Genomic DNA, 15418 nt, shown 5'->3' with positions numbered 1-15418 from the left:
CGTTGGAGAATTTAATGACCTGTGAGATGAAGAGAGATTTTCCCTGAATATTTTGAAATGCCAAGTGTAAGAAGCCCTCTGAAGCCTATGGCCTTCATTGCCTCTTTTGTTCTTTTATCAATTGTTGAATTAGTTTGAAAATGCCAAATGACGAGGTGGTAGTTCTGAAAATGTTGTGTTCAGATTTTCTTGAAGAGGGTGGTGAGGGAACGAGAGATGAGGGAAGTGAGAGAGCTGGAGATGAGAAAGCTTAAGGAGTTTAGGAAGCTAAGGGAGTTGAGGAATCTATAGTAGTAACGACAAGCAATGACAAATCTCCTGTTGAGGGCCGACGACATTTCCTTTTATATACTCTAAAAAAAATTAACGGATAAATGAAGCACGATTAAAAGATATAAAAGTGTTAAAACTGAAAATTCAAGTTTTATTTACCATATTAGGAACACTGTTCCTGGACATGGCCATGTCCGGGAACAATATTCCCTAACTCAGATACAGAAACCAAAAACACAGTTAAATACAGTTTCCAAATATTAAATCAAGTTCACGACTACAAGTCATATTATTATATTTCCAAACTATATCAGCTTATTGTTCCCGGATATACGGCCATGTCTGGTACTATTGTTCTCTAGATCGAATGGACATGTCTGGAACCATTGTTCCCTAACTCAGAATCACAAACCAAAAATACAATTAAATACAGTTTCTAAAATATTAAATCAAGTTCACGACTATAAGTCATATTATCATATCCGGGAAAACACTAAACCCTAAATTATGTTCTACAAGATCATGTACGGGAACTTACCTTCTGTAAGTCTTGAACTTTGATGTAGTTGAAGGAATTTGATTCTCCTAAAAAGTAATAGTTAAACGATTTCAGAGCTTTAGTTGTTTGCTAACATTGTTGTTCGATATTTATTTTATGGCTTACCATTTTCGAAGCTCGAAAGGAAGAAGAAATCGCAGAAGTCCGAAGTCGCGGAAGAAGGAATAAGAAATCGCCGAAGTTTCAAGTTGCGGAAGAAGGAAAAGTTCAGAAATGTGGAAGAAATTGTTGGAGGGGAAGAAGACGAAATGTTAAAAAATGGAGAGAGTGAGAAAGAGAGGGAATGAAAAGGAAGAGGGATTAAAAAAAACAATATTCTTATTAAAAAAAATCATTTTCTCTCTCTCATGTGGCAGCCAGGTGGGACGTCGCTGGGTTCGCGGCCCGCTATCTCTATTATTGTTCTATAATTTATTAGGTGTTTACGTATCAATTTAGCATCTAACACTTGAAATTGAACAATATAAATTTATATATATTGATTCCATGCATCTTTTATCTATATTTGATTTTGAAGGAAAAATAAATCTCTACCAGTTATAAAAGAAAGTTAAATTATTTGGAAAAAGAAAAGCATTGATCACTTATTTGGGGAGTGTGCATTTATATATATTGGTTTCATGCATTTGTATCCAAGTTGTGGATCAATTTTGCTTAGAACATGAATATCACTAAATTTCCAAGTACATGAAACGAAATCATAGAGCTTGTAAAGAAAAATGCTAAGAGCGATAACTTTTATGCAAATGTTTTCAAATGCTTTTTTGGAGCCCTGGTCTACAATACTTGGAGAGAAAGAAATACAAGAATTCATAGCACTAATAAGAGAAAGGAAGTAAATGTTTGGGATGATATTATTTCTGATGGAAACACTCTCATTAATACATGGAGGAGAATTCCGATTAATGAAGACAGTTGGAAGCTTAGTCAAAGATGGAATATCCCCTATAAAATCATTACAATGGAAAGAATGTTCAAATAGTTCTTGTTTGATCACTTGTTTGTAATTCAATTGTTTGTTATTTATAATTCAATTGTTTGAAACTCATTTGCTATTTTCAACAAAGTTAGGCTCTGTCTAACTTTGTTTTTGAAACTCATTTTCTCTCTTTTTGGATTTTTTAATAAAATGAAACTAACCCTTTTTCAAAAAAAAAAAATTAAATTAATAAATGTTAGATAAAATTAGACCGGTTCACATAACCTAACTTAAATAAACCTTCCATACAGGAACAAGGAACCGGACCGGTCAAACAAATAAACCGGTTAAAGAAAACTAGCCGGTCAAGTCACTAAACCGACTAGGAACACTTGGAACATGACCGCACAAAGAAATGATCGGCCAAAGCTTAAAACCGGAATCATTAGACAGCCGATCAGCCACAAGGCAGAAGAATAACCGGAAAGTTGTCCGGTTAAACCCTCACACCGAAAGCCATCCGGTTAAAGTCAAATGACCGACCAAGTACAAGAAGACAATTCGGGTATCTGTTGAGAATGATACCAAAGGAACATACTGAACACTTCCATATCCATACAAGTCTGAGGAAAGTCTGCAGGTTGCAGAAGACAGTCCTACAGGATCTTTCCACTTCGGGATAAGTCAGAAAGGAGATCTTCCAAGTACAGACAACTGTCTAACAGACAGTGTCCACATTGAGTAAAAGACAAACCTAGCAGGTTTGTCTTACACACCGGAAGAACAGACTGCCAGGTCTGAGATTGACCGCCAGGTCTGAGATTGACCGCCAGGTCTGAAAAGATGACCGCAGGACCTGAATCACTGAATCACTGAACCTCTACACCTCTGCTCAGCCAATCAGATTCAAGGAAGTGAAATATGACCGTTGGCATATTTCATCTATAAAAAGGGGTAGTTGAAGAAGAGAAAATACAGGATAAGCGGGATACAGTGAACAATTAATTTACAAGTGATAAGATTGTGTTCTCTCTCTAGAAAAGGCCTAAGTGCTAAAGTTGAAGTTTGTATTTACAATTTCGATGTAATTTGTAAGAGTGTTATCAAGCAGGAAATAAGTCTTGATCGGATTGTACTTGTATTCCTTAGTGAATATCCTTCTCGCGGTTTCGAGAGGAAGGGGTGACGTAGGAGTTTTATCTCCGAACATCCATAAAACTTGTCTTGTCATTTACTTTCTGTCGGTTCTACTATCTAACCGATCCGTACCGCTCTAACCTACTTAACTCTATCAAAGCCGAATCACCAGGTTACCGAAACCGACCCATCATTCTCTTTAACCTTCATCATCCGAAACCGGTTCTGCCTATCACACAAGTGTGCTGCTTCAACCTGAAACAAACATCTTCCGCGCTTGAACCTAGTTCAAGGGTTTGTGACAGTTTGTGTAGTATTGAAACCCCGGTGTTAATCTCTAACCGGATTAACCACCACCCTTTGAGTGAAACCCGCTAACCGGCCCAACCCTAGTCCTCCAGCGGCTACCTAGATCCTAACAATTGGTATCAAAGCAGTTAGTTTCAATACTTAAGCAAGCATGTCTTTCGATAGGCCTCCAATGCTAGAAGGTGATGACTTTGCAAATTGGAAGGCACGCATGCACCTACACTTAATCATCTTGGATGATGAGATGAAGTCCATTTTGACCGAAGGACCGATATTCATTGATAAGGACAGAAATGAATGGACAGCTGAAGACAGGAGAAGAAACAACCTGGATAATCATGCTAGAAACCGGATCTCCTGATCTGGATGATTGGGGTGCGAACAGTCGGCCTGGTTCCACAACTAAGCTGCCTACTAGTTGAACTTGGGGTACCGACCTGTCCGGGCGAAGGTCTAAACCAGTCTCAAGTGCTGACTAAAGAGTTAACCGACTCCTTCTATGAGCGGTTCGAAAGGGCTTGGAGGAGAAGGAACCGCCGCAACAACCCTAATGGTGTCGTCAACTCCCACAAACACTAAGTTACTCCTTCCTACACCCGGTCATTTTGCTGCACGTACCGGGTGTATCATTGTCCAATTCCATTATGATTCTTCAGTTTTATCCTTGCTCTCTTTGGTGTTATCCGTGCCTTCTTCGGCTTTATCTATGTTATTCTCGGTCTCTTTTGATTAATCTCTTGTGTGTTGGTGCATTAATGAAAAGTAATATTTAATTAATGTGGTAACCCCCAACCACCTGAATAATTACTATCCAACTAACTTGGTTACTTCTCAACTAACACCTACCTCGGGCTTCGCAATCAGCCTCTTCCCAATAAACCTTGGAAACATAAAGATTCTCTTTCCTAATAAAACAAAACTGACATTCAATGCTAATATTTTCCCCCCAAAACCAACCCTATATAAAGGGCCTTCCTCTAATCAACTTCACACATCCTAAAATCACAAAACTCTCTTGAAGTCTTTTGAATTCTATCTCTTAGCAAAAATCATGCCGAGCCGAACCTTAGGAAACTTTTTAAGCGTAGATTTCGAATCATGCATGGAAGAGTGGGACGAAAATCATGGAAAGGAGTTCATGTTTCACTCTCTCATTGCCACCGGTCTTCGACCCTTTCTCGAAGAATCCGGTCCCATACTCTTAGAAGATGTCAAGACCTTCTTCAGAAGCGCTTGCATCAGAGGAAACTACATCGTCTCTACGGTAAGAGACCATACCTTCTGGCTTGATGAAGCCGAATTTGCTCACTTGCTCAACCTGCCCACGGAAGAGTTTTCTGATTTTCCATCTATAGAGGGACTTGCGGCATTTGAACACGCACTATACCTCTCTGCCACTATTGAACCGGTGGAAAACTATGGGTTAAAAACTCAACTCGCTAGTCACTCTCAACTCCTTCTTGAGATTGTGACCCGGTCTATCCTTTGTCAGTCACCGAATCAGCGGTATTCTAAAAACACATACAACATAATGACTCATATTGTTGGCAAGACGGCCATCAACTGGTCAACGATCATCTTTCAAAACCTGAAGAACATGGTGCTGACCAAGAAAGGTCTCGGTTATGCACCTCACATAAGTAAGCTGATTCTCAAGTACCGACCAGAGTTTGGACCGGGTACACCGGCATCCCCTTCGAACATCCTTGACGTGGATGCGGTAGAAGAGAAGTTCTCCAAAATGGTTTTTACATAAGTTGTATTTTTCCATCTTATGTATGTCTGTTTTTGCACCATTTTATCTTTCGGTTTCCTTTCTGTAATGTTTCTTAAATACAATTCCATTTCAGTTTAAATGACCGAGTCATCTTGAATATCTATCTAAGTAACCGGTTAACATTGTCAAAATAACCGCGCCCCTATCCGGTCTCAAAGAAAAACTGATTAAACTCAAAAGATTACAAAATTCTGCCTACTCAAAATAACCGGTTAACTTTAGAAAACCACAGCATCAATCGGTCTCAAAAGAAGATTGCGTCATCAATGTCGAAAGCAAAAATTTTGGAGGGAAATTTCCCGCCCAAAACTCCCGCCTCCTGGTTTACCGCCCACGGATTGGCGCCTATTCATTTACCGCCTTTGGTTTCCCGCCCATGGTTTGCCGCCCATTCGGCTTGGAGGGAAAACTACCGCCAAATGTTGATGGGACGGTTGGGTTTCCAAACCGCACCTATAAAAGGGGCTCTCGGCCATTTCATTTCATTCTCACGCGAAATAGCTTTCTCTCTCTAAACTCTCAAACTCTCTCAAGCGGTTATCTGCCCTTGTATTCTTCAAACTCTCTTAAACTTCTAAAATGGGGCGCAACTCGGTCTTGTTCAAACACATGACTCAAGTGGATTTCGAGGAAATCCGACAGAAGGGAACGCCTACAGCAGTAGAAGTCATTAACCGGGTAGCCGAGGCCGGACTTGAGTACTTTCTCGGCGGTCCTCACGTTCTTTATAGAAATGCGGTTGAAGAATTTTTCAACACCGCAACTCTTTCGGGCAACAAAATTACCGCGACTGTAGGTGGTACTGAATTCGAGCTAACCGAGGAATCGGTAGCGGAGAGCTTGTGCCTTCCAACAGCCGGCCAAGATGCAACGGCGGACATAGAGCTGAAAACGTTCGAAGCAGCTTGCTAGATACTCTCAGCGACTAAGGAGCCGATAAAGGTATCCGGTAACAAAGCAACATTGCGACCGGAGTACATGCCGATTTGTGATATCTTCACAAAGGCGGTTCAAGCAAGAGGAGGAAACTTCAGCAGCCTCACCAAGGACAAAATCAGGATGTTAGTCGGCCTGATAGAAGGCACAAAAGTGAACTGGGCGAAGGAAGTGTTCAACAACTTGAAGGAAATGGTGAAACCGGACTCAACCCGGTCATGGGGATACGCCATCCCTCTTGGTAAAATATTTCTTCACCACAACATCTACACCGGTCCCGGTGTCATTATCTCATCCGGAAGGTTAATCAGATCCAAACAATTCCTGAAAAGGAGTAAGCCGACCCCCGGTGCCACAGGTGGCCGAAAGAAGACATCCAAGAAATCGGTCGCGGCTAAAGAAAAGGCCGAAGGCAAGGGCAAGGAGAAGGTAGTCTTCTCGGAACCGCCCCAACAAACAGAGGAGAAAGAGTCGGCTTCCACATCTAAAAGAACCGAATCGGAGAAGACCGATGACGAAAGACCGGATGATGAAGAGCATTCGGGCCCAAGTCCCGATAACACCGGTACGGGTGCAAATCCTAAGACCGCCGAGGGCGGTGAAGAAATCAGTGAAGAAGAGGAGGAGGAGGACGAACCGACAAAGGACGATACTATAGCGCGCAAAATCCTGAAGGTCATTGAACAGCGAGCTGACAAGGTTGGCGAGATATACCGGGAATGGCACGAGCACCGGTTCAGCAAACGTTACAGACACATTCTACCAGGCTTCACCGACGAAGAGTGTTTCCAAAGGCTGAAGGAAATAAAAGACGTAGTCATGGACCTCACAAACTCCGAAACCATTCACGAAGCCCTGGGCCGAACCTTCATCTTAAGACCGCGAGCACAGCTACGGAAGCTAACCATACGGATCCGAAAGATTACGGCAAGGTTCGAAGAGGTAACAACGGAGGATACCTTAACGCCTTTGGTGTTACAAAGGCCTGAGAAAGCGAGAGGAGAACTCGTTGAAGAAATAGAGCGGCTGGAGGTGATGTACAGACAAAGAGAAATACCGCACTATACACCTCCACGGATCGATAAGAGTCAAACTCACGGTCCAACACCTCCAAGGGCGAATCTGGCAACAAATGAAACCGATGAAGGGACGGAGACCCCTCTTACAGCGCAACAGCAAACTGAACAAACCGGGGCTTCCGAACCGGGTGTTACAAAAGAATGGGTGAAGAGTCTTCTTCAAGAGTTTGCAGACTCCGCGGTTCACCCATTGGAGGAGAAACTCAAGAGAACAGTTAGCTCGGCACTCCGGTTCGCCAACAATACAAGGCAACTTCTATTAAGAACAGACGACCGGTTCTCAGAAATCGAAGATGACTGCCGGGAAGAAGCGGTTCTGCGCAGCAACCACCTTCGGCGAACCGTGATTTTGGAGGATAAGACTTTCGAGATAGAAGAGAACTTCGACCGGCTTGAAAGAGAGACTGAAGCAAGACTGACAGAGGTTACTGAGGATCTGGTCGGCACAACGCTTGGAAGGGTCTCAGAACTTGAAAAGAAGAATGCGGGTCTCGAGGCCGACCTCAAGGCGCTCACCGCACAAGTTGCCGAATTGCTCAAAGCAAAAATGAATGTGGATGCCGCGGTTGTGGAGGCAAATGCCCGAGCGGCTCAGGAAGTCCAGGATGCGCTGGACAACGAAGCCAGAAAAGAGAAGGAGCCTCCGCAACTCACCGAAGAAGAAAGAGCCGAGCGAGAACGGAGGACAGAGGCTAGGTTTCCGGGACTTGCAAAGTCGGTAGCCGCTCAAGCTGCGAAGGATGCTGAGCGGTTAGAAAGGGAAAGACAGAGGCTAGAAGGCTTTGCAGCCGCTAACGAGAAGAAAAATGCGGCCTCTTCCGTCTCGGTTCCGACAAAGCGAAAAAGGGAATCCTCAAAGAAGGTTCAAGAGGCCGAGCTGCTGAATGAGGTCACTGACACGGTTATTGAAAGTATACCGGAGCAGGCTACTCACGCCGAAGAAGAGGATGAAGTGCACCTACAGCGGCGGTCTACAAGACAACGAGTCTCCGAATCGGCCAGTCGACCGCAATCGGTGAAGAAAAAGCGGAACAAGGATCTGATGGCCAGCTATGACTTCTCGGACTCGGAATAGGGGCTCCCTTTCTCTTAACTATGCCTGTCTTAATATTTCTATATGTTACTTTCTATTTTCGGTTATCTATATATATAAAGTTATTTTTGAAACCGGCCTACACTTGCATTTCTACATGGTTTTGATAATTTTAAGTAAAATAATCAAAAAGGGAGAAATTGATAGGATAAAAGATAAGACTTTTCCAAAAAAATTCTCAAAATTTTTCCAAATTTTTCGAAAAATTCCCCTAAGTCAGTTTCAAAAATCCGGTCAAAGAAAGAACCGGCCTACGTTTGCAAACTAACATGATTTTGATCATTTTAAATAAAATAATCAAAAATGGAGAAATTGTTAGATAAAATTAGACCGATTCACATAACCTAACTTAAATAAACCTTCCATGCAGGAACAAGGAACCGGACCGGTCAAACAAATAAACCGGTTAAAGAAAACTAGTCGGTCAAGTCACTAAACCGACTAGGAACACTTGGAACATGACCGCACAAAGAAAGGATCGGCCAAAGCTTAAAACCGGAATCATTAGACAGCCGATCAGACACAAGGCAGAAGAATAACCGGAAAGCTGTCCGGTTAAACCCTCACACCGAAAGCCATCCGGTTAAAGTCAAATGACCGACCAAGTACAAGAAGACAATTCGGGTATCTGTTGAGAATGATACCAAAGGAACAGACTGAACACTTCCATATCCATACAAGTCTGAGGAAAGTCTGCAGGTTGCAGAAGACAGTCCTACAGGATCTTTCCACTTCGGGATAAGTCAGAAAGGAGATCTTCCAAGTACAGACAACTGTCTAACAGACAGTGTCCACATTGAGTAAAAGACAAACCTAGCAGGTTTGTCTTACACACCGGAAGAACAGACTGCCAGGTCTGAGATTGACCGCCAGGTCTGAGATTGACCGCCATGTCTGAAAAGATGACCGCAGGGCCTGAATCACTGAATCACTGAACCTCTGCACCTCTGCTCAGCCAATCAGATTCAAGGAAGTGAAATATGACCGTTGACATATTTCATCTATAAAAAGGGGCAGTTGAAGAAGAGAAAATGTGGGATAAGCGGGATACAATGAACAATTAATTTACAAGTGATAAGATTGTGTTCTCTCTCTAGAAAAGGCCTAAGTGCTAAAGTTGAAGTTTGTATTTACAATTTCGGTGTAAATTGTAAGAGTGTTATCAAGCAGGAAATAAGTCTTGATCGGATTATACTTGTATTCCTTAGTGAATATCCTTCTCGCGGTTTCGAGAGGAAGGGGTGACGTAGGAGTTTTATCTCCGAACATCCATAAAACTTGTCTTGTCATTTACTTTCTGTCGGTCCCACTATCTAACTGATCCGTACCGCTCTAACCTACTTAACTCTATCCAAGCCGAATCACCAGGTTACCGAAACCGACCCATCATTCTCTTTAACCTTCATCATCCGAAACCGGTTCTGCCTATCACACAAGTGTACCGCTTCAACCTGAAACAAACCTCTTCCGCGCTTGAACCTAGTTCAAGGGTTTGTGACAGTTTGTGTAGTATTGAAACCCCGGTATTAATCTCTAACCGGATTAACCACCACCCTTTAAGTGAAACCCGCTAACCGGCCCAACCCCGGTCCTCCAGCGGCTACCTAGATCCTAACAATAAATGAACTAAACTATTTTATATCTCATTGTATAATAGGTATAAATGAGAAAAATTGAACATTTTTATCTATCTCTTCTCCTTGTTTGAGATCATATTTACATCTTTTTACACATATTTAATTGAATAATCCAAATCAACTTTTGATCATCACCTACTTAACTTAATAATTTTGCACACTTGAGGGATCATTAGATCATTTGGTTAATAAATATTATTCACTCCAATGTGTTTTTATTTATTTTGATCTATTTTAATTTAGCTATATAATTTTGGTGTTGAGATTTAGACATCTTTTCTTCTTAAAAATTGTGCACTCTCTTAACCAAAAAGCATTTAGTTAATCTTTTTGATATTTTTTTAGAAACAATTATTTTGTAAAAATTATTTTACAATCACAATCTAATCAAATTGAATAATCGATAAAATTGAGTTTATTTTTTATTTAGTATAGTTTGAAAATTTTCTTAACATGATTTATGTTATTTTATGAATTATCATACAAATAATAGTAAAATATATAAATTATTTTTAAAATTATTATATATATTCAATAGAGAAGTTAGACTATACAAAGCCAAGAGATTTCATTAAAGATGTTAGACAAAGACTACATGAACATCTCAATCTTCAAGTTTTTAGAAACTTAATTTAGTAAACAAATTTACTAAAAACATAAGTTAGATTGTAAATAAATATTAGAGTGTCTATATACAATATATTGTCAATAAATATTAGATTGTCGATATACTAACCTTAAGATTATCTTCAAATCTTTTCGCATACTATTATTATAGCTAATAAAACCTAAAAGAGCAAGACCCGCTAAATATATTGATTTCCCGAGCTTCTTCATTTTTTCAGGATGAATATGAAACTATGGTAGAAGAACCGTAGCCCAAGCTTACTTCTCACACAATTATTCTAAGAGAAGCAACCTAGATGAGGAGATGAATATAGATATGGGATATAAATTCTTTAAATAGGTTTTATCAAATTTAATTGGTTCACGGTTATATAAGCATTGAGATTTTAAATAGGTTTAATGATTTTATATTTATAAATTATAAAATATATTATTTATTCAAATAAATTTGAATTCGTGTAGTGTAATTGGTTGTGTAACTATGACTTTTCTTTTGCGTTATTTGTTTAATATTATTTTTTTTGTTTCTTAACATTTTAATCAAAATCGAGATTTATTAAGTTGTTAGTTAAATTTAGATGTTGAGACGTAACTTAACTATTATCTTATAAACTTATATTTAAATTACTTATTGACCAGCCAAACTTTAAATGAATTAGAAAATAAGACTAATTGCTTCTATTAGTTTTGTCTACACCTACTTGCTTATATAAATTGCATTAAGATGTTATAAGTTGCAATTAACTCTAGCTTTTAAGTTTGAGGAACATTTGCTTCATGCTAATTCTTTATATGGACTATTTTGTTATTTTATATTTCGAATTCTCTCAAATGAATTGTGTGTGTTTTTTTTTTTTTTTTTTTTACCCAAAACTCATACACAAACTATATTTAGGGATGTTAATGTATCTGAAAATATGATAAGTGCGAGGATTCTCCGAACGGGATAGGAGTTGGATAATTCAAACCGGATTCAAAAATAGGGAGTAAAAATGAAATACCCGCCTCACCCCGAAACTCGTACATAAAAATAACACATATATTAAAATTATTTCTATGCAATATTTAAAATTTTCTAGTCTCTTACATTCTTTCGATTTATGTTTTGTTTCAAGTTGACGAAAATAGGATTGAGGAAAAAAGTGTGGATACATTGAACATTTGGGGTATCTAGATTGAATATGAAGTACCCAGTTTATAAAAATTGGGTACAAGGGTAGTATATCCTCTGCATTTTAAATAAAAAATATATATTATAATAATTTAATTAATTACAAACTCAAAAAATCATTAAATCCGACCATCAAACGCCATATAGGAGGTAAAACTAAAATATATCGGACAAAAGGAATTCAAAAGTAACTTGAAAGTTTTGTAAGGAATTCAAAAGTAACTTAAAAGTTTCTGTTAGATAAAATAAGACCGGTTCAAATAAACCTAACTTAAATAAACTTTCCATGCAGGAACAAGGAACCGGACCGGATGAACAAGAGAACCGACTAAAGAAACCTAACCGGTCAAGCTACCAAACCGATCAAGAGTATTCGGAACGTGACCGCACAAAGAAAGGATCGGCCAAAGCTCAAAACCGAAATCATCAAACAGCCGATCATCCACAAGACAAGAATAACCGGAAGAAGTCCGGTTACATCACTACCAAAAGACATTCGGCCAAGTCAAATGACCGACCAGTACAAGAAGACAATTCGGGTATCTGTTGAGAATGATACCAAAGGAACAGACTGAATACTTCCATATCCATGCAAGTCTGAGGAAAGACTGTAGGCTGCAGAAAATAGTACTACCGGATCCTTCTACTTCGGGATAAGCCAGAAAGGAAATCTTCCAAGTACAGACAACTGTCCAACAGACAGTGCCTACATCAAGTAAAAGACAAACCGGGCAGGTTTGTCTTACAAACCGGAAGAACAGACTGGCAGGTCTGAGGTTGACCATCAGGTCTGAGGAAACGACCGTAGGTCTGAACCTCTGAAACACTGAATCACTGCACCTCTGCTCAGCCAATCAGATTCAAGGAAGTGAAATATGACCGTTGGCATATTTCACCTATAAAAGGAGGCAGTTGCAGAAGAGTAAATGCGGGACATTAAGGGACAACAGTGTGATATTGAGATAGCGCTAAGAGCATTTACTACAAGTGATAAGAGTGTGCTGTTTTAGAAAGCCTAAGTGTTGAAAGTTAAAGTGTGTTTTACAATTTCGGTGTAAATTGTAAGAGTGTTATCGAGCAGGAAATAAGTCTCGATCGGCCTGTACTTGTATTCCTTAGTGAATATCCTTCTCGCAGTTTCGAGAGGAAGGGGTGACGTAGGAGTTTTATCTCCGAACATCCATAAAATTTGTCTTGTTATTTACTTTCTGCCGGCTTCATTATCTAACCGACTAACTTAACCACACCGCTCCAAACCGACTCTATACTAACCATACCGAATATCCAGATTACCAAAACCGACCCACCATTTCCAAATCACCATCATCCGAAACCGGCCTTGTCTATCAAACAAGTGTGCTGCTTCAACCTGAAAGCAAACCACTTCCGCGTTTGAACCTAGTTCAAGGGTTTGTGACAGGTTGTGTATTATTGAAACCCCGGTGTTAATCTCTAACCGGATTAATCACCACCCTTCGAGTGTGAACCGCTGACCGGTCCAACCCCCGGTTCCCCAGCGGCGATCTAGATCCTAACAATTGGTATCAGAGCAGTTAGTTTCAATACTCAAGCAAGCATGTATCAAGATAGGCCTCCAATGCTAGAAGGTGATGACTTTGCCAATTGGAAGGCACGCATGCACCTGCACCTAGTCACCTTGGATGATGAAATGGAGTCCATTCTAACCGAAGGACCGATATTCATTGATAAAGATAGAAAGGAATGGACGGCTGAAGATAGGAGAAGAAACAATCTGGACAACCATGCAAGAAACCGGATCTCCAACAGTGTGGACAGAAACACATACTGCAAGATCAGAGACTGCAAAACCGCGAATGAGACATGGAACACGGTTATCCAGATCTTTGAAAGAAATGAAAGAACAAAGGAGAACAAAATAATGATGGCCACACAGAAATTCGAAAGCATCAAAATGAAATCAGGAGAATCTATGAAGGAATACAGTGACCGGTTCACTGGTGTGTTAGATGAACTAGCAACGTTGGGCAAGAAGTATGAGAACAAAGAGGTAGTTATGAAAGCTTTGAGATCTCTTCCAAGTGCTTGAGACATAAAAACGATGGTAATGAGGGAGTCAAAGAGCCTACGTAAGATGAAACTATACGATGTATTCGAAGATCTCAAGGCATATGAGTTCGAAATGAGATCCAGAACCGAAGAGGAAGTTTCGGCTTCAACATCAACCAGAGCACTAATCACATCTACAAAACCGGCTGCACCTGCTCCTACACCTGCACCGGCACCGGCTCCTGCACACGCACCGATCAGAACCGCCGAACAGTTCACTGAAGATGTCATGGCAATGCTTGCACAGAAGTTTGGGAGGTTCATGAAAAGAAGTCAACCGACGAACAACTACTATGGTGACAAATCCAATGTAAGATGTTATAACTGTAACTGTTTGGGACACTTTAAGTGGGAATGCAGGAAACCGAGGAGGGATACCCAGAAACCGGACTATCAGAATGACCGAAACAATTATCAACAAACCGGTGAAGGAAGTGAAGTACCGAAAGCACTGATAGCCGACGATGGAGGAAGTCTATGGGCTCACAGTGATAGTGACGATGAACTCACGTGCCTCATGGCAAATGAAGAACAGGTATTTGACTCTCCTTGTGAGGAATTTACTAAAGATGAGTTATACAATGCATTAAATGACATGGTAGAAGAATATAAGAACCTATTGACCATGCTACCTAAACATCTCAACATTAGAACCGATCCCATAGCACCTATTCCAACAGAACCAGAGGTACTTATCATACCTGAACCGGAGGCCATACAACCTAATGATACCCATACTCTAGAAACTGAGTTAGATCCTAAGATCGAACAATCTAGTGAGCCGACTAGAGAACTAACCAAGGAAGAAAATGTCAGACTTCAATACAAGATGGCCGCCTATAAGAGATCTAGCGATATAGTAAAGAACATGAATAAACACTACAGGCATCCTCGTTGTAAGCGTGGCCTTGGATACACAGGGAATAGCTCTAAAGACCGAAAACCCATAGAGAAAGCAAGGCTTACAAAAGGAAACCTTCCCTTTATAAAATTTCTTAAGAGCACTTGGACAGCTGAAGAAGAGGAAACCGCATACTATAGGGAAGAAAAGCTAAAATACGACTATGTTGGTCCAACCGATTCATGGCTTGACCCTGTGAAAAGAAAAGCCGAAATTCTCAAACATAAGAAAGCCTTTCCTGAGCCGCGTAGGTCAAACCATAGATCACCAAACCAAAGACCATCACCATTTAGGACATTTGAAGGAAAACCGAAATACACGAGACCGAGTGCCAAAAGGACAGTTAAAACCCTAGCAAAGAAGACCGTCCGGTTTATCAAAGTTTGGGTACCCAAGGGACTAATCGCATGTGGACCCAAGTAAATGTGGGTACCAAACAGTTGTAAATATGTACATTTTGCAGGATCCAAAGAAACGGCTAGGAAACTCCGAATGGTTCTTGGACAACGGTTGCTCCAGGCACATGACCGGAAACAACAATTTGTTAACCGATATCAGAACAACAACCGGTGCTCTAATCACCTTCGGTGACAACTCAAAAGGTAAAACTGTGGGCAAGGGTAAGATTGTCCATGGTAACCTAACTATTGATAATGTACTTTTAGTTGAAAACCTAAGTTTTAACCTACTTAGCATTAGTCAGATGTGTGATGTTGGATACACGGTAGAATTCCTTAAACATGCATGCTTAGTTAAGAACTCTCAAGGTATTGTACTGCTAACCGGAAATAGGATAGGTAACATCTATAAGGTAGACTGGAAAACCAGAATAGAATATCCTATATGCATGATAGCTAAGACTGATCAAACCTGGTTATGGCACAAGAGACTAAACCATCTAAACATGAAAAC

The 15418-nt window shown here is 40.3% G+C and overlaps 1 protein-coding gene across 1 annotated transcript; it reads left to right on the top strand.

Moving 5' to 3' along the window:
- Window positions 1–6128: 6128 nt before the first annotated feature.
- On the top strand, window positions 6129–8064 carry LOC124934798 (uncharacterized abhydrolase domain-containing protein DDB_G0269086-like). Its single transcript, XM_047475302.1, has 2 exons — window positions 6129–6151; window positions 6243–8064. Exons 1-2 carry the CDS (start codon window positions 6129–6131, stop codon window positions 8062–8064), a joined length of 1845 nt encoding a protein of 614 aa, XP_047331258.1.
- Window positions 8065–15418: the final 7354 nt, after the last annotated feature.

This window comes from Impatiens glandulifera, chromosome 4, assembly GCF_907164915.1.
Source record: "Impatiens glandulifera chromosome 4, dImpGla2.1, whole genome shotgun sequence".
Lineage (NCBI taxonomy): Eukaryota > Viridiplantae > Streptophyta > Magnoliopsida > Ericales > Balsaminaceae > Impatiens > Impatiens glandulifera.
The sequence above is the reverse complement of the archived record's forward strand: the minus strand, read 5'-3'. Positions and strand labels throughout refer to the sequence as shown.